Here is a 27,696-nt window from a genome sequence, read left to right on the forward strand (position 1 = left end):
TTCAATTAACAGGTCTGCCTTGTTAAAAGTTAATTTGTTGAATTTCTTTCCTTCTTAACGCATTTGAGCCAAAAAGTTGTGTTGTGACAAGGTAGGGGGGGGGGGGGGTATACAGAAGACCAAGTCCATATTATGGCAAGAACAGCTGTGCAGCGACGCTCCCCATCCAACCTGACAGAGCTTGAGAGGATCTGCAGAGAATGGGAGAAACTCCCCAAATACAGGTGTGCCAAGCTTGTAGCGTCATACTCAAGAAGTCTCGAGGCTGTAATCGCTGCTAAAGGTGCTTCAATAAAAGTACTGAGTTAAGGGTCTGAATACTTACGTAAATGTAATATTTCAGTTTTATTTTTAATAAATATGCAAACAATTCAAAAAACCTGTTTTTGCTTTGTCATTATGGGGTATTGTGTGTAGATTGATGAGGAAAAATAAACAATTTAATCCATTTTAGAATAAGGCTGTAACCTAACACAATGTGGAAACCTAGCTCCTGATTACATTGATTCTGCTCTTCCCACAACAGTGTATGTAGATTAGTAGAACATGGCCAAAAAGTTAATTATTGAGTAATTAGGGGAACCACTTGCATAGGATTTCACAGGCTTCTCTGGTCCTCCGTTTTGAAATACACAAGTTTAGTGGATAAGGAAGTTAAGCCTTGTCTGTCTGGATTCTTAATCAACAGTGGGAGGAATTCCTCACTATAATATTTAATAATAATGAATCTATAAACCCTTTCCTACCAAAAACGTCATGTTATATACCCTTTTGATCCCTTTCATAAAAATAAAAAAATCAGAAGCAGAGTTGCAATGTATTATTAAAGTACAAGTAAGAGTAATCAGGTCAGATAACTACACACATTTTCAATTATGTATAAAAATTAAAAATAAACATTACACCTTATTCATTTTTCAAATGTTAATCACAGCATTTAACAGACTTTTCCCCATCCACCTATGCAAATACAAGATCATAGATTGATATGTATTATGGACAGACTGTGCATAATCTATCGTTTCCATTCTTCAACACATTTGCCATAAATGACCAACTATGTAAATAAATACATAGTATTCTTCATTTAACTGTTGAATCTGTAAATCCTTTCAAAGTAATAGGGCCTGTATTTAACCATCATTGCTTCAAGTTTTAAATTGTTGTGAAAAACTTCTACATCACTGTGACTAACCACTGAGGTCACTAGAACAATCATCTTGCAGTAAAACATTGAATACTGGAGTAATTTATATCTTTCATAATTTAGATAAATGTATTGGTCTATTTGAAATACTGATACAAATATTAGGCAGTAGTGAATCATTTTTAAGGCAAGATTGGTATCTTAAACAGTAGGATAACAGTAGTTGATAATAGTTACTGTGGCTGGAAAGAATTACACCATAACAGTTACACACATAGAAATACACATAACTAATTATACACGTATGAAATTATACACCTTGCAGTGCGCAAGAGACAACTGTTCCAAGAATGAAACATTGATCTTCAACTCTTTGGAGTTCAGTATTGAGTTCAGTACTAGGGCTAAACCTACTCCTCAAACCGTTTAGCTGGAGCGATGGGCCCAACATCCTCCTGGGTCGCCTTTGTGACACCACTGTCAAGAACGAGCTCTCCTGGGTGTTCATCTTCCTGTCAACAGACCAATAGAATGGATTAAAATATATACGCAAAACATACTAGAATTCCATCGGTGTATTGTCCTTATGCGTTAGTGTATTTGACAGAGAAGTTAAGGGGTTTTGCCTGACGATTCAAACTGAATTCTTCCGCTGCTCTATCGTTCGCTACATACTTCAATCTGAGACTGCCATCATTGAAATAGTTTGTGGTGACGTCAAAATGAGGGGTGTTGTACAAAACAAAGTCATCAACAATTAGATAATCTCTAACCAATCAGTGTATCAAAGCAAAAAAATAATTTTCGAAACGCTGCTTTAACCACGTGTGTTCTGGCTCTGGTCCAACCTATTGGTTTCTGGGACCAATCAGACAGTCTAGAATGGATTTCCATTCTAGAAATCGTCTGTGAGGTACTCAGATCTAGACTCATTGCGGAGAAGAAACTAACTTCCGGGTATTCCGTGGGCGTGGTGTACCGTTTGGCCGGAGGCCCGGAGCAAGGAGTTTGGGTAGCCAGGCAAAAGGGGGTTACGTTTCCCTATTGATCCCAATATCTCTCTGACTACAGTCCAACTTACTCTGTGTTTGAGGTAAGACAGGTAGGTGTCCCAACCCAGTGTTATTGTGTTCACATAAAGGACCCGGTATTGGGGTGAAAGGAAATAGAAGTTGATCAGCTGTGCAGCAGGCCAGACACACCAATCAGCCTATGGTAAGAAACAACACACGGTAACAATTAGACCCCAGTGTTCCAAATATCTTAACCTCAGTCAAATCAAACCTCTGTATTCTCTAGTGTCATCATAGATATATCAACATAACATAAGGTGGTATAATTAAACAAGGAATACATTCTATATCATACAGGACTGTAGTACTTACCTTATAGAACTCCCAGAACTTGTCTTTGAATTCCAGAGCGCCTTTGGATAGACTGTGTCCCTCCATTACTCCCATGCCTGCAATAAACAAAGGTGAAGGATGGGTGCATTGACCGTATGAAAGTCTGGGATATCTACTAAATAATTAAACAGTATGTAGTCAGTATAAAAATGGAAACATAGGCTACAGATAACATCCAATCACCATAGTAAGGGTTTGGTACCCATTTAAATTGTTTGTTACCTTAATGCTGTTTGTCATATTCTTGGCAACCTTTGACCCCCTCTAACATCTAGTATTGACGTACGGTACACAAACCCTTTTCTTACCTCACTAGTGGCTTGATGCAATTGACCTTTGACTCCACACACACTTAAGATAAACACGCACAAGGCATTTCACATTCAGAACATTTCACCTCCGAGCCAATCCTAATCCCAAAGTGAAAACTCCTATAGATACACAAGACTAGTGAAGGCTGAAGGGGGTGTAGGCCTATTTGTTATTGCACTAAGACAATCAAATATTGCATATAAGAATGTTAATGCGAAAAATAAATTACACCTGGTATGAATGGAAGCCAAAAGAGCTTTTGCATGTTATTCTCACCTAAAAAGTACCAAGCTCCAAGGATTGGTGAGCAAACTAGCTGGTCCACTAGGACTTTCTTGCCTACAGTGTGCAAGGCTTTGCCAATGTAGATTTTATCCAGCCACGAATACCAGTAGTGGAGGACAGGTCCCATGGAGCAACCCACTCCAAACATGTGCCCTAGGGAAAATAGAAAATAAACTATTGACAGAAGTACCTCAAATGTATTTGTACATGTTCTCTGTCAAGGATAGGGTATCACGTCAGCTCTAGTATAAAACATTTAAAAAACATTGTGCCAAGAGCCCAATGCTTTAATGGCACAGATGCAGCCTAATATATCGGCACCACTTGCACTTTATAATAGAGTGCAATGGAGCAGAATGCTGTTGTTTTTTTTTCTTCCACAAAACTGTTTGAATGGCTATTTTATTTATTTTCTAAACAAATAAGTGTGAACACCAAAAGTTTTCAATTTCAACTTTCTTTAGAATAAATAGTTAATGGTGCATGGGCGCCAATATATTTGACCGCAACTGTACACAAATGGATATTCTCACCTGTGCGACTCCAGTCACGAATTTTCTGAGGATCTTTCCTTTTCTCCCTGGTTTGCTGTATGATATCTCCCAGAGACAACATAACACCTCCACTGAGAGTGTTTGTTAATATGAGCAACCTTCCTTGTAACAGTGGTTTCCAATAGAATGAAATCCGCACAAGAAAGTCTTTACCTCGAGGAATCACCATGATTAATTTGCAGGAGACCAGTCATCTGCAACGCATTAGCTAGCTAACTGTGGCTCGTGCCTGCCTGGTAAAGGTTGACCACACGCTAATCAATATCTTTGTTGAAAGTATCGAAGTCGAACCCATCTGATGTGGCAATTTAGCTGACACTGACACATTAGTTGAGTTAAAATAGTAATTAAAACGTAAAGTTGTCTGAATGACAACTGACTCACTTCCTCATCAACACATGTAACTTTATACGTCCGTGATGTAACTACCACAGAGTTTCCCTGTCTTCCTGGCAGATTTGAAGTCCTGAAATCACACACTGCCACCGCTACTGCCACCTAGTGTTGTCAGTTACATTTGTTGTTTTCAGGCCCTACCGCACTTGCAGCTAGCTAGTGGCCAGCTCAACAGTACAATAATTTTAGTTTATTTTAAATCTGTGAATTAGCTTGACTTACTGTACACTAAGGTCTATTGAATGTACAGTAACACTATTTATATAGGTTGGGGTGGGACAGAGTGCCTAAAGTAAAATACTTTTGACATGTAAAAAGTGTTTAGAGAGCACATTTGAATGTGTTGTGGTGTTCAATGAAGTATAGCGTCATCATGTGGCAAAAAAAATTGTTTAACTGTCAAAGGCCTTGTTCTATCTCTCCGAATAGTTTTATACAGAAGGCAGAAGAGCCAGACTGCTCCTGGGTAGGTAACAACACATCCGCCACGCTGATCCTCAACACGGGAGCCCCTAAGGGGTGCATGCTCAGTCCCCTCCTGTACTCCCTGTTCACTCATGACTGCATGGCCAGGCATGACTCCAACACCATCATTAAGTTTGCCGATGACACAACAGTGGTAGGCCTGATCACCGACAACGACGAGACAGCCTATAGGGAGGAGGTCAGAGACCTGGCCGTGTGATGCTAGGACAACAACCTCTCCCTCAATGTGATCAAGACAAAGGAGATGATTGTGGACCACAGGAAAAAGAAGAGGACCGAGCACGCCCCCATTCTCATCGACAGGGCTGTAGTGGAGCAGGTTGAGAGCTTCAAGTTCCTTGGTGCCACCCTAGTCATAGACTGTTCTCTCTGCTATCGCATGGCAAGTGGTACCGGAGCGCCAAGTATAGGTCCAAGAGGCTTCTAAACAGCTTCTACCCCCAAGCCATAAGACTCCTGAACATCTAATCAAATGGCTACCCAGACTATTTGCTCTTTTACGCTGCTGCTACTCTCTGTTTATTATCCATGCATAGTCACTTTAATAACTCTACCTACATGTACATATTACCTCAATTACCTCGACTAACCGGTGCCCCCGCACATTGACTCTGTGCCAGTACCCCCTGTATATAGCATCGCTATTGTTAATTTACTATTGTTATTTTACTGATGCTCTTTAATTATTTGTTACTTTGATTTATTTTCTTTTTTTTAGGGTATTCTTTCTTAAAACTGCATTGTTGGTTAAGGGCTTGTAAGTAAGCACTTCACTGTAACGTCTACACCTGTTGTGACAAATACAATTTTATTTTTATTTGACCTCTATGATAGTGGACATAGAGTGTTCTCCAGCATGTCAACCTGGGGAAGCTACAAATCAACTATTCTATTGGCACCTCTACTGTAGGCTGTGGCAGCCAGGAGCTGTAACCAGTGACGTCATCCTGTCTGAAATGTAACAGGCCCTTTCGGTCTCCATATGGGATATCGTATTGAAAAATGGGATCACAAGAGAAAATCAAATTAACCTATTCTATGGGGTTCTATTTGATGTGAGCCCTAGTGTAATAGTAAATAGCAACTTCGGCAATGTAGTAATGCAAATTCATCCATTACCTACCATCCTTGGGTTTAATCCAATGATTTAACCACAGGCTGGGAGGGTTTGAGGTCAATTACATATCTACAATTCAGCAATTACATTTCCAATTTGTTCTCTTACATTTCCAATTTGTTCCCAGATTGGGTTTGCAAAGCCACGGCTGTCCTTCCCTCGGCTCCTCGTCCATTCAGAGGGGCAGACACTCTCCTAGTCCCAAATCCCTGCTATCATTGTTCAGAATAGTTATGGGATCAGAGATACTGTACCACCGGTTTCTCTCCTCATCACTGCCCAGAATAATTATAAATGTTTTACATTTCAGTAGACGCTCTTATCCAGAGCAATTTACAGGAGCAATTAGGGTCCCTTGCTCAAGGGCATTTCAACAGATTGTTCACCTAGTTGGCTCAGGGATTCAAACCAGCGACTGTTCAGTTACTTTTAACCACTACGCTACCTGCAGCCCTATCCAATCTATATCCATTACAACAAAATAAACAGTGTAGGCTACAATCAATTATTGCAATCTGTGGTAGACTTTACATGATCCAAATAAATAATAAGTAATAATAAGTCCCAACCTACACCTACAAATTATTTACACCAGGGATATCATTATTAAAATAAATTGAAAGAGAGATAATACAATGCTTTCGTTATTATCAAATGCTGTTGTTGAAGATCATGGCTATGTAAAGTCATTCGATTGATGATTTCCTGACACTCTTTTGTAATAAATTATAGAGAAGCTCAAGCTAGGAGGATAAATAATAAATTGGGCTGGGTTTAACACATCTTGAATATTTTAGGACGTTTCGGTGATCGTGGTCCAGGATTAGTGGCTTGAAATATCAATCAACCCACACCAACATTGAGGTCCGGCCCACCTCAGTCGTGAACTGTCTGTCAGTCATATAACGTTGGTGTTTATGCAGGTGCTAGACGCGGTGGTGCATTGGTGTAATAAGAGTCTAAAATAAATATTTAAAGGTAAGGAAATTATGCTATTCTTCATTTACATTATATCATCATACCTGGTGTAGAGCTACGTTTGTTAAGGATTTCATATGGAAATGCGCTGACAAAATAGAATAAAGGAGGAACAATAACCTTCATTTGACATAATATGCTTGCTTTAGAGAGAAATGTAATTGCATTAGCATAGACATATAATATTCTATATGGGTTGCTTACAATTATGCCGTAATGTATGACATTTCAAGCCTCGAAAAACAAAAGCATCCGCAGGACAAGACGACCTGTCAAAATTCCTAAAATAGCCCAGAGGTTACAGTAGCCTGTCTAGTTCGCGATACTGTATCAGTATCCATAATTTGTAGTGCGAGACAATTCTTACATCAAGGAAACAATGTATAATTTACGTGAATTGATATCAAGCCTGCCATATGGAAAATCCAATGCTCTGTAGATAGGTAGGACACGGGTCGCTCTGTGCTCTCAAAGGGAACGAACCATGCAGGAACGACCGTGGTCGTCTTTGGTCGTACAGGCTGAATGGCATTACAATGTTCTTTCTGTAGTCTATTTAAATCCTTGATGTCTTCATATAACCACGGCTTTGACAGCACAAAACCTATAGAGAGAATCATAATGCTGTGTGTGTGAATGGGACCACATCAGCAAGCAGCGGTGGGGGCCTCTTGGTCAGTTAGCTATTGAGTGTTATGTCAGGACAGCTCAGGCACCGTCTTTGAGCTTTGGGATGATGATGATGCATTGTAAAAAAAACAAAAAATCTAAATTGTATATGAATTGTCAACATAGCACTGCAGGCTATGTTAAATTTGACAGTTAATAAGAAACACTGATCTAAAACTGGCTACTTGAGCATTTTACATGTTAGATTGGGACCATTTGAAATAATCATAAATTGAATGCAAGAAAGTAGATATACTATACTATATGATAAGAAATATGTGAGCAGTTTGGCTACTAGGCCTACTATACAGATTGTATGACAGATATGATGTGGCTGGTCTATTCAATGTTACAGGAGGGCTATAGTATTGCAAATATGATTTATTGAGTCCCATGGCAATATTATATACATGCATCATCTAAATGTGTGTGAGCCTTTACCTTAAATATACTTTAAATATATTATACTCCAATGTTATTGCTGGACTCTCTGGGGGAAAGGCATCCCAGAAAAAGTATTATGGAATCTTCAATGTTTAATGTTTTAATAGTGGCCACTGTTGCCTGTTCTACAATATCCATTAGATTGGCCCCCCGTGTAGCTCAGTTGGTAGAGCATGGCGCTTGCAATGCCAGGGTTGTGGATTCGATTCGATTCCCACGGGGGGCCAGTATGAAAATGTATTCACTCACTAACTGTAAGTCGCTCTGGATAAGAGTGTCTGCTAAATGACTAAAATGTAAAAAAATTACACTGCAGCAATTTTGGTTTCCTCCCATCCCACGAAAACAAAAACACCTCCCAGCCCCACTCTCCTAATTGCAGGCTTACATTGTGATTCTGGCAGGTTCATGGTATCTTCTGCTCTAAAATGAGGGAGGGTATGCTATATTTAGCTCCTTCTCTTCTTAGAAAAGGGGAAATGTGATTGGATGGGGGAAAATACCATCTTAGGCAATCTTCTATCAGGATGTTTTGGTACCCAGGTTTGTGTCTCACTATGAATTCTCATGTGATTTGATTCAGTCCACTGTCAATTGAAAGTTTATTTCCCTCTTATGCTTAGTTTTCCACTACCCATGTAATGAAGCATCACTTTTTGTTACATTAATTCAACACATCCTTGAAGCAGAATGCAGGGAGTTGTCTTGGAAATGTCTGCTGTGTGTGTCTGTTCTGGAGTATAATTTCTCAGTTTGAGCAATATGTTTGACAGATGTTTATTTTACTGGGCAAAGTCACTTCACTGTAGAGCAGTGGTTGCCAACCTTTTCCGCCCTGAGGACCACCATTCGCATTATCTTGGAGATCATATGTAGCACATTTTTGCAGTGAATGTAACAAATTAAAGGTGTATTATTATTAACAATTTGCAATGTGAAAAGTAATGTAAAATTGCTTATAATACCATTAATACTCCCAACTGTTATTCATTTTGGAAGAAAATAAATCAAATCAAATCTGCAGTCCTCATGCCTCCTTGCAGCATGCCTAAGGCACGTTCACACAGATGAGCAGGGACCCTGGGCATCTTTCTTTTGGTGTTTTTCAGAGTCAGTAGAAAGGCCTCTTTAGTGTCCTAAGTTTTCATAACTGTGACCTTAATTGCCTACCGTCTGTAAGCTGTTAGTGTCTTAACTACCGTTCCACAGGTGCATGTTCATTAATTGTTTATGGTAGTTCAGTTGGTAGAGCATGGTGCTTGCAACGCCAGGGTTGTGGGTTCGTTTCCCACGGGGGGCCAGTATGAAAATGTACAGTCATGGCCAAAATTGTTGGCACCCCTGAAATTTTTCCAGAAAATGAAGTATTTCTCACAGAAAAGTATTGAAATTACACATGTTTTGCTATGCACATGTTTATTTCCTTTGTGTGTATTGGAATAACACAAAAAAAAAACAGGAAAAAAGCAAATTTGACATAATTTCACACAAAACTAAAAAAATGGGCCGGACAAAGTTATTGGCACCCTTTCAAAATTGTGGATAAATAAGTTTGTTCCAAGCATGTGATGCTCCTTTAAACTCACCTGGGGCAAGTAACAGGTGTGGGCAATCTAAAAATCACACCTGAAAGCAGATAAAAAGGAGAGAAGTTGACTCAGTCTTTGCATTGTGTTTCTGTGTGTGCCACACTAAGCATGGAGAACAGAAAGAGGAAAAGAGAACTGTCTGAGGACTTGAGAACCAAAATTGTGGAAAAATATCAACAATCTCAAGGTTACAAGTCCATCTCCAGAGATCTAGATGTTCCTTTGTCCACAGTGCGCAACATGATCAAGAAGTTTGCAACCCATGGCACTGTAGCTAATCTCCCTGGACGTGGACGGAAGAGAAAAATTGATGAAAGGTTGCAACGCAGGATAGTCCGGATGGTGGATAAGCAGCCCCAAACAAGTTCCAAAGAAATTCAAGCTGTCCTGCAGGCTCAGGGTGCATCAGTGTCAGCGCGAACTATACGTCGAAATTTGAATGAAATGAAACGCTATGGCAGGAGACCCAGGAGGACCCCACTGCTGACACAGAGACATAAAAAAGCAAGACTACAGTTTGCCAAAATGTACATGAGTAAGCCAAATTCCTTCTGGGAGAACGTCTTATGGACAGATGAGACCAAGATAGAGCTTTTTGGTAAAGCACATCGTTCTACTGTTTACCGAAAATGTAATGAAGCCTTCAAAGAAAAGAACACAGTACCTACAGTCAAATATGGTGGAGGTTCAAAGATGTTTTGGGGTTGTTTTGCTGCCTCTGGCACTGGGTGCCTTGACTGTGTGCAAGGCATCATGAAATCCGAGGATTACCAAAGGATTTTGGGTCGCAATGTAGGGCCCAGTGTCAGAAAGCTGGGTTTGCGTCCGAGATCATGGGTCTTCCAGCAGGACAATGACCCCAAACATACTTCAAAAAGCACCCAGAAATGGATGGCAACAAAGCGCTGGAGAGTTCTGAAGTGGCCAGCAATGAGTCCAGATCTTAATCCCATTGAACACCTGTGGAGAGATCTTAAAATTGCTGTTGGGAAAAGGCACCCATCCAATATGAGAGACCTGGAGCAGTTTGCAAAAGAAGAGTGGTCCAAAATTCCGGGTGAGAGGTGTAAGAAGCTTATTGATGGTTATAGGAAGCGACTGATTTCAGTTATTTTTTCCAAAGGGTGTGCAACTAAATATTAAGTTAAGGGTGCCAATCATTTTGTCCGGCCCATTTTTTGAGTTTTGTGTGAAATTATGTCAAATTTGCTTTTTTCCTGTTTTTTTTGTGTTATTCCAATACACACAAAGGAAATAAACATGTGCATAGCAAAACATGTGTAATTTCAATACTTTTCTGTGAGAAATACTTCATTTTCTGGAAAAATTTCAGGGGTGCCAACAATTTTGGCCATGACTGTATGTACTCACTAACTGTAAGTCGCTCTGGATAAGAGCGTCTGCTAAATGACTAAAATGTAAAATTGAACAAGCATGGGAAACAGTGTTTAAACCCTTTACAATGAAGATCTGTGAAGTTATTTGGATTTTCACTAATTATCTTTGAAAGACAGGGTCCAGAAAAAGGGATGTTTCTTTTTTTGCTGAGTTTATATACACTACATGACCAGAAGTATGTGGACACCTGCTTGTCGAACATCTCATTCCAAAATCATGGGCATTAATATGGAGTTGGTCCCCACTTTGCTGCTATAACAGCCTCCACTCTTCTGGGACGGCTTTCCACTAGATGTTGGAACATTGCTGTGGGGACTTGCTTCCATTCAGCCACAAGAGCATTAATGAAGTCGGGCACTGATGTTGAGCGATTAGGCCTGGCTCGCAGTCGGTGTTCCAATTCATCCCAAAGGTGTTCGATGGGGTTGAGGTCAGGGCTCTGGGCAGGCCAGTCAAGTTCTTCCACATCGATCTCGACAAACCATTTCTGTATGGACCTCGCTTTGTGCACGTGGGCATTGTCATGCTGAAACAGGAAAGGGCCTTCCCCAAACTGTTGCCACAAAGTTGGAAGCACAGAATCGTCTAGAATGTCATTGTATGCTGTAGCGTTAAGATTTTCCTTCACTGGAACTAAGGGGCCTAGCTCGAACCATGAATAACAGCCCCAGACCATTATTCCACCTCCACCAAACTTTACAGTTGGCACTATGCATTCGGGCAGGTAGCGTTCTCCTGGCACCTACCAAACCCAGATTAGTCCGTCGGACTGCCACATGGTGAAGCGTGACTCATCACTCCAGAGAATGCGTTTCCACTTCTCCAGAGTCCAATGGCGGCGAGTTTTACACCGCTCCCTTGGCAGACTATCATTGTCTTTCTCACTAGCTTGCCTAATGCCAGGGTGTTTGGATCAGGGTCCGTATTCATAAAGAGTCTCAGAGTAGTAGTAATGAATAAGATTAAATGGATAAGGAGGACCTGATCATAGATCAGCACACCTACTTTGAGACGCTATATGAAAACAGGCCCAGGTCTGACTCTCAGGCTTTCCGGGATCATCCTGGCATAAAACGGGATTAACGAGCTGCCAGTGGGAACCTATCCAAAAGACTAATCAAATGTGTCTGACTCACAGTGCACTGACACAGTTTAGGCCCGGCTGACATCACACAGCTGTTTTTTATTTTCCAATACGAAAAGACAGAGATACAAACATTAACATTAATTGTAGTGTTGAATGGAATCCCAAATGTAGAGGACAAAACAAAACTTAACTCGCAAATACAAAATTGAAAAAATCATACTAGATGGTACATATTACAAGAAGACAGTGTATAGTCATTACAAGCAATGTAGTTAAAACAAACATTCTAATTGAGTGGAGTACAGCACAGAGTAGCCACAGATCATCATCCCAGTTGTACACATCTGTTGTTATGTTGTCAATCTCTTTAGGCTGAAAAGACAAGTGACACAAGTTGATGCCACAGATACTCCTCTTCCTGTAGGACACGAGTCGCTCTGTGCTCTCAAAGGCAAGGGAACGAACCATGCAGGAACAAACATGGTCGTCTTTGGTCCTACAGATACTCCCCTTCCTGTCCTCAGTTGGTAGAGGTTGAAAAGTATATGGTTAATGGTGTTGGTTGGAGTTATTTTGAATCTGCATCTCTCATCTAACATACAGTATGGTCATCATGACGAATATCGTCTTTTATGTCTCCAAGTTGTGTGATTAGTTCTCCTGGCCAGCCAGACTTAGGGAGTCTAGGGAGCATTAAGACCTGGCATGAGATTGCAAGTATCATATTTCAGTCAATAGTTGATTAGAATGCATTTGTTAATTACATTTAGACTAATTGCTCAATCTCTTGAAAGGGAGGCTTCAGTAACGATGATTGGGTTTACACACCTCCAATAAGGCCTTTGTAAGATGGAGAAATAATGGCCTACTGGTAGGTCTAGGCCTATCATCCTGTCATCCAAATTATTTCTCAGAAATAAAAGTCAAAACCACATGGCACTTGAATGTTGGGGACACTATTGATCAGTCTACTATTGATCAGTCTACAAGCCCAAACGCAAGCTTGTTTTACTCATAACATTTACATTTCAGTAATTTAGCAGACGCTCTTATCCAGAGTGACTTACAGGTAGTGAATGCATACATGTTTTTTTTGTTTGTTTTTTTCATACTGGCCCCCCGTGGGAAACAAACCCACATCCCTGCCGGCCAAACCCTCCCCTACCTTGGACGACGCTGGACCAATCGTGCGCCGCCCATGGGTCTCCCGGTCTAGACTCGAACCAGGATCTCTAGTGGCACAGCTAGCACTGCGATGCAGTGCCTTAGACCACTGCGCCACTCGGGAGTCTAAGCTAAAAGTGTAACACTGGACTTCACGTAAGGCAGAGGCACACATCTATCATCAGAGGAAGCTTAGAGAAGCCTTAGCAGGTAGGCTAAGAGCGTTGGGCAAGTTACCGAAAGGTCGCTGGTTCGAATCCCCAAGCCGACTAGGTGAAAAATCTGTTGATATGCCCTTGAGCAAGGCACTTAACCCTAATTGCACCTGTAAGTCGCTCTGGATATGAGCATCTGCTAAATTACTCAAATGTAAGCAGACATTGAATTTCACTGATATTTCAACCAAAATCTGTCAGGGATTACACTTAAACCAGAACCTGTCAGGTTCCGGCCATTTGTGATGTATTATACTGAAGGTTGGATAGTTCATTTTGTCTACTGATTTATCAAGACTTATTTAAAATGTATTTTGTGTTGGCAGTATTGATTGGGTTGCATATAAATTCCTGGCATGCTTTTAAAGGTTAAAAATGTGCAGTGTGCTCGCCCTGATACAGGGCAACAGGCAAGAAGAATGTGCAGGACGTTCTTCTTGTCCTTTACCTGTTTCCCTGTAACTTGTATCAAATTCAACGCATGGCAAGTATGATGAATGCCAAGTCATTCTTATTAGGTACTTAGATCCAAATCGAGTACTATTACCGGCAGCTCAGGGTTCTTGTGTAAAAAATTAAATCACGTTCCATTATTAAAGAGAGCATCTCTGTGTTTTCTGTAAACCGATATGTCGGAGCACCTATTATACTGGGCATGTCTTGTTTACACGTTATCTCAGGAATTTTGAGTGTTCCAACGCAGCAGCTGAGTAGAGATAGCAGGCTAAATATAGACAGAGCCTTAGGGACCTCGACTCCTGATGGGCTGAACTGAAGTCACTGTTGCCCTAAAGATTAGATGTGATCCCGCCAAAGGTTCTTACAGAGTAATGTGTGAAAAGCTTTGATTCCTATCAGGTGCCAGAGAAGCGTCAGTGGACTATTTCCTTGCCCAGGAATATCTTGTTGTCATGTTGAACCGATGCTGGCACTAACACAAATTGTATAGGGCCATAAGCAAACAACAAAATGCTCACCCAGAGGTGGCGCTCCTAGTGACTGGTGACTTTAATGCAGGAAAACTGAAATCTGTTTCTACCAGCATGTCACCTGTGCAACTAGAGGGAAAAAACTCTAGATCACCTTTACTCCACACACAGAGACGCATACAAAGCTCTCCCTCACCCTCCATTTGGCAAATCTGACCATTTATCATCACTCTATCACTCTATCCTCCTGATTCAATCACTCTATCCTCCTGATTCCTGCTTACAAGCAAAAACAGGAATAACCAGTAACACGCTCAATACGGAAGTGGTCCGATGAAGCGGATGCTACGCTAAAAGACTGTTTCGCTAGCACAGAGTGGAATATGTTCTGTGATTCATCCGATGGCATTGAGGAGTTTACCACATCAGTCACCGGCTTCATTAATAAGTGCATTGACGATGTTGTCCCCACAGTGACCGTACGTACAGTACATATCCCAAACAGAAGCCATGGATTACAGACAACATCCGCACTGAGCTAAAGGCTAGAAATCCCACTACGCCCTCCGACGAACCATCAAACAGGCAAAGTGTAAATACAGGAACAAGATCGAATCCTACTACACCAGCTCTGACACACGTCAGATGTGGCAGGGCTTGCAAACTATCATGGATTACAAAGAGAAATCCAGCCACGAGCTGTTCAGTGACGTGAGCCAACCAGGCGAGCTAAATCACTTCCATGTGCGCATTGAGGCTAACAACACTGAACTATGCATGAGAACACCAGCTTTTCCGTACGACTGTGTGATCACGCTCTCCGTAGCCAATGTGAGTAAGACCTTTAAACAGGTTAACATTCACAAGGCCACAGGGCCAGACGGATTATCAGGACGTGCACTCAGACCATGCGCTTACCATCTGGCAAGTGTCTTCACTGACATTTTCAACTTCTCCCTGACCCAGTCTGTAATACCTACATGATTCAAGCAGACCACCATAGTCCCTGTGCCCAAGAACGCCAAGGTAACCTGTCTAAATGACTATCACCCCGTAGCACTCACATCTGTAGCCATGAAATGCTTAGAAAGACTGGTCATGGCTCACATCAACACCATCATCCCAGACACCCTGGATCCATTCCAATTTGCATACCGCCCCAACATGATTCTATCTCTATTACACTCCACACTTCCCTTTCCCACCTCGACAAAATGAACACCTATGTGAGAATGCTGTTCATTGACTACACCCTGGGATTAAACACCTCCCTCTGCAACCGGATCCTGGATTTCCTGACGCTCCGCCCCCAGGTGGAGAGGGTAGGCAACAACACATCCGCTGACCCTCAACATAGGGGCCTCTCAGGGGTGCGTGCTTAGTTCCCTCCTGTACTCCCTGTTCACCCATGACTGCGTGGCCGCGCACGACTCCAACACCATCATTAAGTTTGCAGACGACACGACGGTGGTAGGCCTGATCACTGACGACGATGAGACAGCCTACAGGGCGGTGGTCAGAGACCTGGCAGTGTGGTTCCAGAACAACAAGACAAAGGAGCTGATCGTGGACTACAGGAAAGGAGGGCAGAGCACGCCCCCATCCACATCGACGGGGCTGTTGTGGAGCAGGTCGAGAGCTTCAAGTTCCTCGGTGTCCACATCACTAAGGAACTATCATGGTACACACATCAACACAGTTGTGAAGAGGGCACGACAACGCCTCTTTCCCCTCCGGAGGCTGAAAAGATTCGACATGGGCCCTCAGACCCTCAAAAATTATACAGCTGCACTATTGAGAGCATCTTGACTGGCTGCATCACCGCTTGGTTTGGCAACTGCTTGGCCTCCGACCGCAAGGCACTACAGAGGGTTGTGCGTACGGCCCAGTACATCACTGGGGCCTAGCTCCTTGCTATCCAGAACCTCTATACCAGGCGGTGTCAGAGGAAAACCCTAAAATAGTCAAAGACTCCAGCCACCCAAGTCATAGACTGTTCTCTCTGTTACCACACAGCAAGTGGTACCGATGCACCAAGTCTAGAACCAACAATACCCTGAACAGCTTCTACCGCCAAGCTATAAAACTGCTAAATAGTTTGTTAAATAGTTAATCAATAGCTACCCAGAATATCTGCATTAAGCCTTTTTGCACTAACTCTTTTGACTCATTATATACTCTGCTGTTACTGTTTATTATCTCTCCCGTTGCCTAGTCACTTTAACCCTACCTATATGTACATATCTACCTCATTTACCTCATACCCCTGCACATCGACTCGGTACTGGTACCCTGTGTATATAGCCAAGTTATCATTACTCATTGTATATTTATTCCTTGTGAATTTTGTTACTATTTCTTTTTTCTCTCTTCATTGTTGGGAAAGGCCCGTAAGTAAGCGTTTCACTGTCAGTCTACACCTGTTGTTTACAAAGCATGTGACAGATAACATTTGATTGGATGGGAACTGATGAAATGTTTCTTGATGCAGATGTCTTCTTGTGCCTCTGGTTTATCGATTATATTTTTGACAACTTTTACTTTTACTTCATTACATTCCTAAAGAACATTATGTACTTTTTACTCCATACATATTTCCTGACACCCAAAAGTACTCGTTACATTTTGAATGCTTAGCATGACAGGAAAATCGTTAAACTCACGCACTAATCAAGAGATCATCCCTGGTCATCCCTACTGCCTCTGATCAGGCAGACTCACGAAACACAAATGCTTTGTTTATAAATTATGTCTGAGTGTTGGAGTGTGCCCCTGGCTATCCGTAAAAAAAAAAAATTGTGCCATCTGGTTTGCTTAATATAAGGAATTTGAAATGATTTATACTTTTACTTTACCTATCATAGTTAAGTATATTTTAGTAATTACATTTACTTTTGATACTTAAGTATATTTAAAACCAAATACTTTTAGACTTTAACTCAAGTAGTATTTTACTGGGTGACTTTCACTTTTACTTGAGTCATTTTCTATTAAGATATCTTTACTTTTACTCAAGTATGACGATTAGGTACTTTCCCCACCACTGCTAGTTGTGTTTGGCAAGGGCTTAAGCAGGCCTTGAGGGTGCTAAATCAATTGGGTGGATATTTGGCATTCTGTATCATTTCATCTGTACTTCTAACATGTCCTTCACTGCTTATCCTAGGCTTTACCTTTTGAAGTAGGCCTTTTTGATGTGTCAGAGGCCATTTATAGAAACCAAAGGAGGTTGGTGGCACCTTCATTGGGGAGAACGGGCTCGTGGTAATGACTGGAGCGGAATCAGTGGAATGGTATCAAATACATCAAACACATGGTTTCCAGGTGTTTGATGCCATTCTATTAACTACGTTCCGGACGTTATTATGAGCCGTTCTCCCCTCAGCAGCCTCCACTGATAGAAACACAATGTAATAATAGTACTTCTCTGTGATCCCCCCAAGAATCAGTATCGGAACAAATACAAGTGATAATTTCAGTCGTTTGACAAACTCTCTTTCTCTACTTTTTCAGATGGCTTCAGCTACAGCTACCTATGGACAGAAGGAGTCCTCAGACCAGAACTTTGACTACATGTTCAAGATCCTCATCATTGGAAACAGCAGCGTGGGCAAGACCAGCTTTCTGTTCCGCTACGCTGACGACTCCTTCACGCCGGCCTTCGTCAGCACGGTGGGCATTGACTTCAAGGTGAAGACGATCTACAGGAATGACAAGAGGATCAAGCTACAGATCTGGGTGAGATTTGGAGATGGCTCCTTTCATATGGTTGATATGTCCATGTAACAAAGAACACCTGCCAAAAACAATACTTTTGGTAACCATTACCAAAACCATGGTAAGGCTCACCTGGTAATGATACCCCTAGGTCAGGGATGGGCAACTCCAGTCCTTGAGGGCCTGATTAGTGTAACACATTTTGCCCCAGCCCCAGCTAACACACCTGACTCCAATAGTCAACTAATCATGATCTTCAGTTTAGAATGCAATTAGTTTAATCAGCTCTGTATCTCTAGGGATGGGGAAAAAGTGTGGTACCACTCCGGCCACCGAGGACTGGTTGCCCATCACTACCCTAGGTGTAATAAAAGGCATAGTTCCAGTTCCACAGAGCCAAAGATTGAATATAGTACATTCCGAGAGGCATGAGGATGAAGTATGTCATTGTTATGATCTCTTACTCTACACTGAGTGTACAAAACATTAGGAACACCTGCTCTTTCCATGACATAGACTGACCAGGTGAATCCAGGTGAAAGCTATGATCCCTTATTGATGTCACGCGTTAAATCCAATGAGTGTATCAAGAACTGCAACGATGCTGGGTTTTTCACGCTCAACAGTTTCCTGTGTGTATTAAGAATGGTCCACCACCCAAAGGACATCCAGCCAACTTGACACAACTGTGGGAAGCATTGGAGTCAACATGGTTCAGCATCCCTGTGGAATGCTTGACACCTTGTAGAGTCCATGCCCTGACGAATTGAGGCTGTTCTGAGGGCAAAGGGAGTGCAACTCAATATTGTGAAGGCGTTCCTAATGTTGTGTAAACTCAGTGTATGTGTTGGAGTACATCATTGTGGGCATGTTCAGTACAGTAGAGTTTGCATTTACGTCAACATGAACAGCACTGCAGTCTCTACTGTACATCAGACAGTGCTATAGTGGGTTGGTGAAAGGGAATTTCTGTGTGTTTGTTTGTGTGACGAGGGAAGGCTTGTTCTGTTGTCAGCCTTTCCCAGGCCATAGCCTTCAGTGAGAAAGGCTGCTGGCCAGTCAAAACACAGAGGGCGATGACTGATTGTGCACCCTCCCCCATTACTACACATTCTCCTTGAGTGCATAACCCCCACCTCCTACATACACACACGCTGCTCCCATCCCCCTCTTCACAGTACAGCATACAGTCAGCTTAGCACACACACAGTGTAGTAAAATAAAAAAATCTGGTAATGCTGACTTAATTGTTTTTTGCTGGGACCCGTGGTCCATATTCTGGGTCCGTATCCAGACCGCGGTCCGCCTATAGAGTACGACTGACCTAAAGATAAGCACATTCGTTTCACACCATATACTGTGGATATGTAACCCAATTTACATATTTACATGTGTATTCAGATTCATTATGCATACTAGACATAAATAAAGCAGAAATGTGACTATTTTAACATGTAATGTACAGCCTAAACATAACATACAGCGTAACCAGCCGAGTGTTGTTATCAGTAATGGGGATGGAGGCTGATGTTGCTCCACAGCTCAGAGAAATGCAGTATTGGGTATCAGGGAGGCCTAATATCCTGAGCATTCATTAGAGCTTAGGTCGTAACTCAATCCGCCCCTTCTGACACGCCAGCTTGCCTACCAAGGAGGGGAATCGAAATTTGTCAAGTCACAGCGGAAATGCGAAAGGGGCTCTAAAAGCTACTGATGTGCAATCATCATCCGTTGGCAGCAAAAGCAGTCTGCCGCTAGACTGTTTGATATCACAGGAGGGTTTTAATGTTCTGTCGTTATCGGTGTGCAAGATGATCGGTGTGCATGTCAATTTAGCTGTGGTGCTCATTGTAATGCAACCTGTGTGTGTGTGTGTGTGTGCGTGTCATATTTCTAGGATACGGCAGGGCAGGAGAGGTACAGGACTATCACCACCGCTTACTACCGCGGAGCCATGGGCTTCATCCTCATGTATGACATCACCAATGAGGAGTCCTTTAACGCTGTGCAGGACTGGTAAGTGATTGCGCAGGAATGTGGTCATGTGACCATGTGGCAAATAGTAGTAGGCTACAACAGTGGTGGACAAAAATAGACCAGTATTCCTTGATACAGTACAGGCCTGACTGGAGGAGGTCCAATTGGTTTGTCGACCTTTTCTTCAGAAAGACCAACGGAGTGATAACAGTTTGTTGACCTTTTCTAAATAAAGACAAGTGGACTTGAGCCACATAGATATTTATAGTTAGTTTGGGATTCAGGATTGTAACAGGGACCCTGTTGACACCAAGCGGCATTTTCCACTCCTAATCACTGTCCCCAATCCTATGCAAAAACACGATTACTCACAATAACCCAAAATGAACGTATCGCAAGCTACAGTATTCCAAACTCATTTGGATAAACCTTGAAAGTTGGATCAGTGCAGTGAAAATGTCACCCAAGTTATCTATGGCTCTGCAGTGGACCAGATCTCTGTTTCTGTGTGGTTGCTAAAAACTAAAGAAGACTGCATACTGGATCTAGGCTCTTAATAGTAGTTTATTAAAAACAATGTTGAGACCCTGAGGTCTTCATCGGGTCTCTTTGACCGTCACACACACCTGCTCAAAACCACTGGATCAGTGTGTGTGTGTTATCTTTTCTTATACTGAACCATTTTGTATGGCTGCCATAGGTCGACCCAGATCAAGACGTACTCGTGGGACAACGCCCAGGTCCTGCTGGTAGGCAACAAGTGTGACATGGAGGACGAGAGGGTGGTGGCAGCAGACCGGGGCAGGCAGCTCTCTGAACACCTGGGTGAGTTCGTCACACAACACCAACTCACAGTGCTCACCACAACTACATGAGCTACGTATGGATATTACATGACGTACACTCAATGATACTGGTGATGTTAATGCTGTTACTTATCTGATGATATGATTATATTGTCTGAGTTGTCAGCTCAACAATAACATGCATAATTTGGTTGCAATCGCTTAGTAGAAGTTGCTCTTATCCAGAGTGCATTCCGGAACAGCAGCATAAGCAAAAAAAAAAAAGCCTAATTGGCTGTTGAACACAGATCTCACCGCTGACACCAAATGTCATACAGGGATGACACAATGGCAACACAAAGTTAGCTTGCTTAGCTTAATCCCAGACATTAGCTTCAGAAGCCAATGGGCAAGATTACATAAGACATGAGGCTAGCTTGACAAACTACCTCCACCACATTATGATCCAAATTCTGACACTGTGTTCCAGGGTTTGAGTTCTTTGAGGCCAGTGCCAAGGACAACATCAATGTGAAGCAGACGTTCGAGCGGCTGGTGGACATCATCTGCGAAAAGATGTCTGAGAGCTTGGACACCGCCGACCCTGCCATCACAGGGGCCAAACAAGGGCCCCAGCTCACCGAGCAACCCGCAGCCCCCCAACAGGACTGTGCATGCTAAAGCTGAACGACCCCACCATCAACCCATCCTCAGGTCCCCTCACCCTCACAACCCCCACTCACCCTTCTCCCCCCGAATCAACCTGTCACTCCATATGGGTGAATGGGTAATGTTCACTCTGTTTCTCCCATTATCCTCTTGTGTCCTCTGCACCGTTTACTCTGGTTGTCACTAGTTACCACATCCACAAAGTCATAATTATGGCTAAACCCCGCTTATTTCTACAATGTATATTCGTAAAATCTGATTTTTAACCTAACCTTCACCACACTGCTAACCTTATGCTTAACCCTAACCTTAAATTAAGACCAAAAAGCTTCTTTTTTTTATCATACATTTTACTAGACAATTTTGTCTTTGTGGCTGTGGTAACTTGTGACAACTCTACTCTTCTCCTGACTGTGGTCATGATGGACTTGAAGGTCTCTATCCAGAGTCTGTCCCAAATCCTTATCATTGTTTACCTTTTTTTCTCTCAGACTAATGCTTTTCTGATATCAGCCTTTGTTGGGGACTGATGGGAATGCCATATTAAAGTATGTGTTGTCATAAAAAGGTCAAGAATTTGGAAAAATAGTGTTGCTATTGAAGCCTAGCACATATATACTGGTCTTAGTCCCTCCTCTCTGTGTGAAATATAAGTAAACATATTTCATTTACATCAATCATTGTTTCGTTTTTTTGTGTATTAGAATCCCCAATTAGCTGCCGCCGACGCAGAGGCTACTCTTCCTGGGGTCCAAACAGGAAACAACATAGACGGTTTAACATCCTTCCTCATTCCAGTCTCGTATTTTTGTCCAATCAGCCTTTATTTTTGTATACTGGTACCTCTTTCTTTTTTAAAGATTTTTGTACATAAAAAAAAAAACTGTAAGGGAAAAACGAACAAATTATAGATGAGTAAAAAAAACACAGAGTCACCTCTTTATTTATTTTTGTTTTAAATGTGTTTGTAAATAATGTGCAGTATATGATATCTATGGTATACATTTGAGAAAATTGATTTTTCTTTTAGTATAAAGAAAATATCTATGAAGATGTATCAAATATGAGAGTTCAATGTTGTAGAATTTCTCTGGATCCATTTATTTATTGTTTAATTAATCTCATTGTCACCCCCCTTTAGCCCATTTAGAATGAACTTCTTAGCTCCTGCTAGCCCCTCAGATACATACAAATACACTCACTAATAGAAGTTAAGATGAATGCTAGTTTGCATGGAAAGAGGCTGAAGCCACAGAAGCAGAGCATACTGTAGCTGCAGTGTATTAGCATGCATCGCTCACCATTTACATCCGTTTCAATTATCTTATTACATTTTTTTTGTGAGAAATAATGAATTGCAGTGTGCATGTTACATCAGAGGCAATACTTGCCTCCTTATGACTTGAAATAGGCTAAATGAGACTGTACAAGTGAGATAAGATTAAAAAGAGAAATCATACTATCACACATCCTGTACAATAACATAGGTTAAAAAAATTAAATAAGCTATTTTGTAAACTTTTTCATTTATGCATGAAAAATATGAATTACCTTTTGCCTCGTCTTTGAATTGACATTCAGTCCAAGGTCTCATTCCAGGTAAGTTTCCATCTAAATGAGAGAATACATTACTAATTGTATGTGATCGAAACCACTATCTCCCTTAAGCCTTTCATTATATTTACGAGTCGACTTTCCTATGTTGTTGACCAATGGTTGTTTCAATGGCCTTTACTAGAGATCTGATGAGTGCGAAACAGTCATACAGATAGATCAGTCTTTCAATCATCCTCAATAGATGAAGAGGTCAAATTGATACTTAACTGAGTCCCACCAAAGTTTTGATGTGGGACGATAATGATAATTGTGTAACATTAATAATAGAATAATACGACTGTAGTAACAATTACAATAACAACAGTATTGGATCATCTTGAACTTGAGTACCTTGCAATTCAGCATACATTTTCAACATCATTTTGCTCTACCACATGGCTGAGTTCTCAGTAGTATCCAGAGATCCCCCTCTGTAAACTGTCCTCTTTCTATGAAACAACCTGTAAATACATTTTAGTCATATACGTTTCATGCGTGGATTGTGTTGTATTGACTCCAGGCTTGAAAAACAAGAAGGAAAAAAAATCTGTAACTTTCTTTAAGACTAAGCAATACAATACAAATAGCAATTCTGTAGTTGATGATTTATTTATGTATTTGTTTTAAAGGTTTAGTACCTCAGGTTCATTTGTAAAGTGTGTCGGGTCAGTTTGTCATCACTGCTATTTCTAGGTAGTATAGAACTGAATCCGTAAAGATGTTAAAAATACTTGGATTAGTGGATTTATTGCGTTTGTGGTGAGATGTTGAATCAGAGATGGCACCAAAGTAAAAAAAAAAAACAACAACAAACATTTGACTTGAGTGTACATTTTGAAAAGTACTGTAAGAGTATCTTTGAGCTGATGTTTTTATTCTGTGCTTAGAAGGCAACCTTGTGTTTCCAACTTTGTGTTTCCAAACCAAACTAAGGTTTGCGCTGTCATAAAGGAATTTGAATTTTAGAAAAAGACCCAAAGTGTTGCTTGTTTTTGGAATTTATTGAATCGTTTTATTAAAAAATATATATATATTATGCATCCACCAAACACTGTTCTACAAAGTACTGTTGACTTGGTTTACATTGATTTTTACTTTGTTTTTCAATTGTGGGAATACAACAACTATTATGCAGTAGTTTATGTAATATAACAAAAAGGGAATATGGTGTCAAAATGTTAAATCGTGAACATGACCAAATCTACTGTACATGTGGAATTAAATGACAAAAATAAAAGTTTGTGCTGTTACAATATTGAAGTGTTCCTCATTTCATGTTGTCACACCCTGATCTGTTTCACCTGTCTTGTGCTTGTCTCCACCCCCCTCCAGGTGTCGCCCATTTTCCCCACTATCCCCTGTGCATTTATACCTGTGTTTTCTGTTTGTCTGTTGCCAGTTCGTCATGTCTCGTCAAGCCTACCAGCGTGTTTTTCCCCCCCATACTCCTGTTCTCTCTAGTCCCTGTTTTCTAGTTCTCCCGGTTCCGACCTATTCTGCCTGCCCTGACCCCGAGCCTGCCTGCCGCCCTGTACCAATCAGACTCGGACCTGGTTACGAACCTCTGTCTGTCCTCAACCTGCCCTTTGCCTGCCTCCTGTGGTTTTAATAAACTACTCTGTATATTGAACCTTATGTCTCCTGTGTCTGCATCTGGGTCATATCCTGAGTCATGTTAAATGTATGTTTACCACTACCGTAATGTAGTGTGCATCTCACATACAAACACAGAAGACACACACAGCAGTTGCACCTTCTCATTTGGCTTGTAACATTCCTTCCAGGAGCTTGCCACTCGCTGCAACATCACATATTTTATAGCCCCTATCTATGATGCTGCATTTGAAGCACGTTGGGACCATCTGCTATTCACTATCTCATAGGTGTCTGGCTAATAGGCACCTACGCTACACTATAGTATCTATAGAGTGGTCGCTGATGCTGCATTCATAGCAAGCTGGGACCTTCTGATAGCCACTATCTCATAGGTGTCTGGCTGTCTACACTATGGTGTCTACACCTGAGATTACCTTGTCATAAAATTATCAGTGAAGCATCTAGGCTTGATTTACATTGGAATAAAACAACAACGATCTGTGCTACCACAACTTGGTCCTATGCAAACGTTTTATACTGTACAAAGTAACTACAAGTAGTCTTGTTTTTCATGTTTTGGACTTTATTATAATATGTAGACTTACCAGATAGCCTGGTATGGCAGCATAGCCAGCACTCAATTGAACTTAAGACATCAAAGCAAAAAATGGTATTGATACAACTAATGGTGTTGATTTCCTATACTCAATCAATGCATGAACTCATTACTTCACATCAGTCTAATTTCTGCAATAGGCCTATCATATTATACCAGCAGAGGGCAAAAGACACCATGATGATACACATTTTACTGACTGACATCACAGTCAACGGACTTCCTGTGAAGAATGGATACATTTGTATCCAATATGTTGACGTTAAATGCTACAATTTCACGATGGAATCCATCCTCTGGATGCGATGCCAGGAATAAGAATATCAAAGCATGTTATCAAACGATTTACACTACTGAGTCAGCATAGACCCAATAATGTTGGCTAATATGCCAACTTTTAAAATTCATAAAAATTAGTGGAAAAGTATGCCATGGGCATATGCGTGGTTCAACTCCATAAACATACTGTTGTATTAAAATGTCTTTTTTTTCCCCATATCAAATCATATCTGATTTGAATAAGCTAGAAATGTAGGTACATCGTTGGATTTTAATGTTCGGTTGGACCCAAGTTTGAACTTATTGGATTTCCCAAATATGTATTGAGCAATATCCAACTGTGCCCCACCCATTCATTTAGTCTATTGTGCAAACGCAACTGGTATAAAGGCCTACTGTGAAGACATTGTGTATAGGATATTGCTCTGTTGTTGTTGCATTAAAATGAATCAGAAAATTAACCCAACAGACAGCAAAACATGTGCCTTGTATTATCAAGCAAAGTTTATTTGATAACATACGTTAAAATACATGAATGACGTATGCCCAAACCTGTTAGGTAACATTCGAGTTTGTCAATAAACATGCACATTTTTATTTTCAGTATAAGGCTATGATATAGTAATACAATGACGATAAGCTGGTTTGGTCCAGTCTTGGGACTGTCTATGTAAAGTACACCCATGAGAAAGAATTTGTAAACATTATACAAAAACGTACATTCGCGAAGTCATTTCAGTCTGTAAAGTCGATGGCTCTATGCACATAGTGGAGATATTTGAGAGCCAACAAGAGAAGGGTAATGAGCTTATTTATGCTGGTTGACCAATGTCATCCTGCTACTAGTACACTTGAACTTCATGTGGCGATAACTGGCATCCGCTGTTCACATGATTCAAAACCTTTTGTTTTAGCTGGGCCACTTGCTCCCGGAGTACACTTGCCGTTGAGGCCAGGTCAGTGTTTTGAGTTTTTAGGTTCTTAACTTTGTCCTCGAGTCTAGATATCCTCTCCAGTTTCCTCTTTCTGCACTTGGACGCAGCAATTCTATTCCGCAGCTTTTTCCTCTCGGCTTTTATGCGCTCCTGCTTGTCCATGTTGATAGGCGACAGTGGCGGACTGTCGCCGAAGCTGTGCACATCAGGGACTGTCTGCGGCTCATCCTTCAAGGATTGCAGCCGGGAATGCGCTTGCTGCTGCTGTGTGGAGCCTAAATGATGAGAGGGAGGTGGTGGGAAGGGGACAGTGTCTGTGGAGTAATTGACAGTGGTGCCCAAAGGCCCATTGCCATAACTGTTCAAGTTCGTATAGACGGGTAGGTCCAGGTGTACGGTGACAGGAGCCACGTTGGTGCTTAAGTCCATATTGTTCGTTTGAACGCACGTCCCGCCGTTCAGCTGGTTCTGTTTGTGTAAGTCCTCGAGAGCCTTGACGAATCCCTCTGCAAACTCCTGTTCGTCGGTTACCGACTTGGGGTAGAGGAACTGAGAGGTCGGTGTTGTTGTGACCATTCCGTTGGACTGAATGATGAGTCTCTCCAGCTCCGGGGAGGCCAGTTTCAGCAGGCCAAGGTCAGGGGAGATGAGAACGCTCTCGGCGTTGCGGAGATGGGGCTTTAAATTTGTGGCATTTGCCAGGTTTAAACTCATGTCCTTCTTCATCATATTTCCTTAAAAGACAAAATCTTTGATGTCAGCAGCTGTAAAAATTCAGCACACCCTCACGACAGAAATAGGGGTTCCCATAACAGCTCAGTTGTTGAAGAGGAAACGATGCGTAATTTGCGCACAATTAAATCAAATCCGCTTTTAAAGTTGTCCTACCCGTGTCCACGTTCATTGTATTGATCGCATTTTCCTTCAATAATTATGTCATTTTAATAATAAACAATTGATAAGAAACAATCGATGACCAGTCTCCAGTTAGAGGGGTGAAAGTTTCTATGTGTGAGCTCGCGCGCTGCCTCCATCTTTTCTATCCTCGTAAGTTCCATTATGTCACTTCAGAGCGCGCAGATTGGACAGAAATGACGTTTTTGCCGATTTTATTTGAATAAGAGGACGTACCATCCATATTACCATGGAAAAGGCAGGTAAACTGCAAACAGTGCGGTGCATTGTGGTTTGATGTCATAGCAAACCTTTGGATCTAGGCGTGGGGGTTGGTCAAGGCTTGTTTTCTTCACTGTTCTATTGCTTTTGTATTTTGTACAGTAAAACAACATTTAGTTCTGTTAGACAAATCTTTTTGCACTTTTAAATGTCCCATAACATTATTTTGACCTT

The 27,696-nt window shown here is 41.4% G+C and overlaps 3 protein-coding genes across 3 annotated transcripts; 1 reads left to right on the plus strand and 2 right to left on the minus strand.

The window, feature by feature from the left end:
* Nucleotides 1-326: 326 nt before the first annotated feature.
* On the minus strand, nucleotides 327-4,131 carry LOC311136892 (mpv17-like protein 2). The gene is made up of 5 exons (XM_084171206.1): nucleotides 3,684-4,131; nucleotides 3,142-3,303; nucleotides 2,533-2,609; nucleotides 2,229-2,357; nucleotides 327-1,659 (listed from the first exon to the last, which is right to left on the minus strand). Exons 1-5 carry the CDS (start codon nucleotides 3,871-3,873, stop codon nucleotides 1,558-1,560), a joined length of 660 nt encoding a protein of 219 aa, XP_084027332.1. The 5' UTR covers nucleotides 3,874-4,131; the 3' UTR covers nucleotides 327-1,557.
* Nucleotides 4,132-6,603: 2,472 nt separating this feature from the next.
* LOC311137144 (ras-related protein Rab-3A-like) lies at nucleotides 6,604-21,998 on the plus strand. Its single transcript, XM_084171496.1, has 5 exons — nucleotides 6,604-6,681; nucleotides 17,690-17,914; nucleotides 19,791-19,909; nucleotides 20,571-20,695; nucleotides 21,146-21,998. The coding sequence occupies exons 2-5, from the start codon at nucleotides 17,690-17,692 to the stop codon at nucleotides 21,334-21,336; spliced, it is 660 nt and encodes a 219-aa protein (XP_084027622.1). The 5' UTR covers nucleotides 6,604-6,681; the 3' UTR covers nucleotides 21,337-21,998.
* A 3,895-nt stretch (nucleotides 21,999-25,893) lies between these two features.
* Nucleotides 25,894-27,372, minus strand: LOC311137145 (transcription factor JunD-like). Its single transcript, XM_084171497.1, has one exon. It carries the CDS (start codon nucleotides 27,073-27,075, stop codon nucleotides 26,254-26,256), a length of 822 nt encoding a protein of 273 aa, XP_084027623.1. The 5' UTR covers nucleotides 27,076-27,372; the 3' UTR covers nucleotides 25,894-26,253.
* Between the last annotated feature and the right edge of the window lie 324 nt (nucleotides 27,373-27,696).

The sequence above is a fragment of the Coregonus lavaretus genome (genome assembly GCF_964263955.1).
Source record: "Coregonus lavaretus genome assembly, chromosome: 11".
NCBI classification, from domain to species: Eukaryota; Metazoa; Chordata; class Actinopteri; order Salmoniformes; family Salmonidae; genus Coregonus; species Coregonus lavaretus.

Bases quoted from the DNA above. Each gene is read 5' to 3' on its own strand.
- LOC311137144 (XM_084171496.1), top strand. From the start codon at position 17,690: ATGGCTTCAGCTACAGCTACCTATGGACAGAAGGAGTCCTCAGACCAG. The intron at 17,915-19,790 runs GTGAGATTTGGA...TCATATTTCTAG, and splicing joins GGATCAAGCTACAGATCTGG to GATACGGCAGGGCAGGAGAG. The intron at 19,910-20,570 runs GTAAGTGATTGC...TGGCTGCCATAG, and splicing joins TTTAACGCTGTGCAGGACTG to GTCGACCCAGATCAAGACGT.
- LOC311136892 (XM_084171206.1), bottom strand. From the start codon at position 3,873: ATGGTGATTCCTCGAGGTAAAGACTTTCTTGTGCGGATTTCATTCTAT. The intron at 3,304-3,683 runs GTGAGAATATCC...TATTTTCCCTAG, and splicing joins TCGTGACTGGAGTCGCACAG to GGCACATGTTTGGAGTGGGT. The intron at 2,358-2,532 runs GTAAGTACTACA...TTCTTACCATAG, and splicing joins AGTTCTGGGAGTTCTATAAG to GCTGATTGGTGTGTCTGGCC.
- LOC311137145 (XM_084171497.1), bottom strand. From the start codon at position 27,075: ATGATGAAGAAGGACATGAGTTTAAACCTGGCAAATGCCACAAATTTA.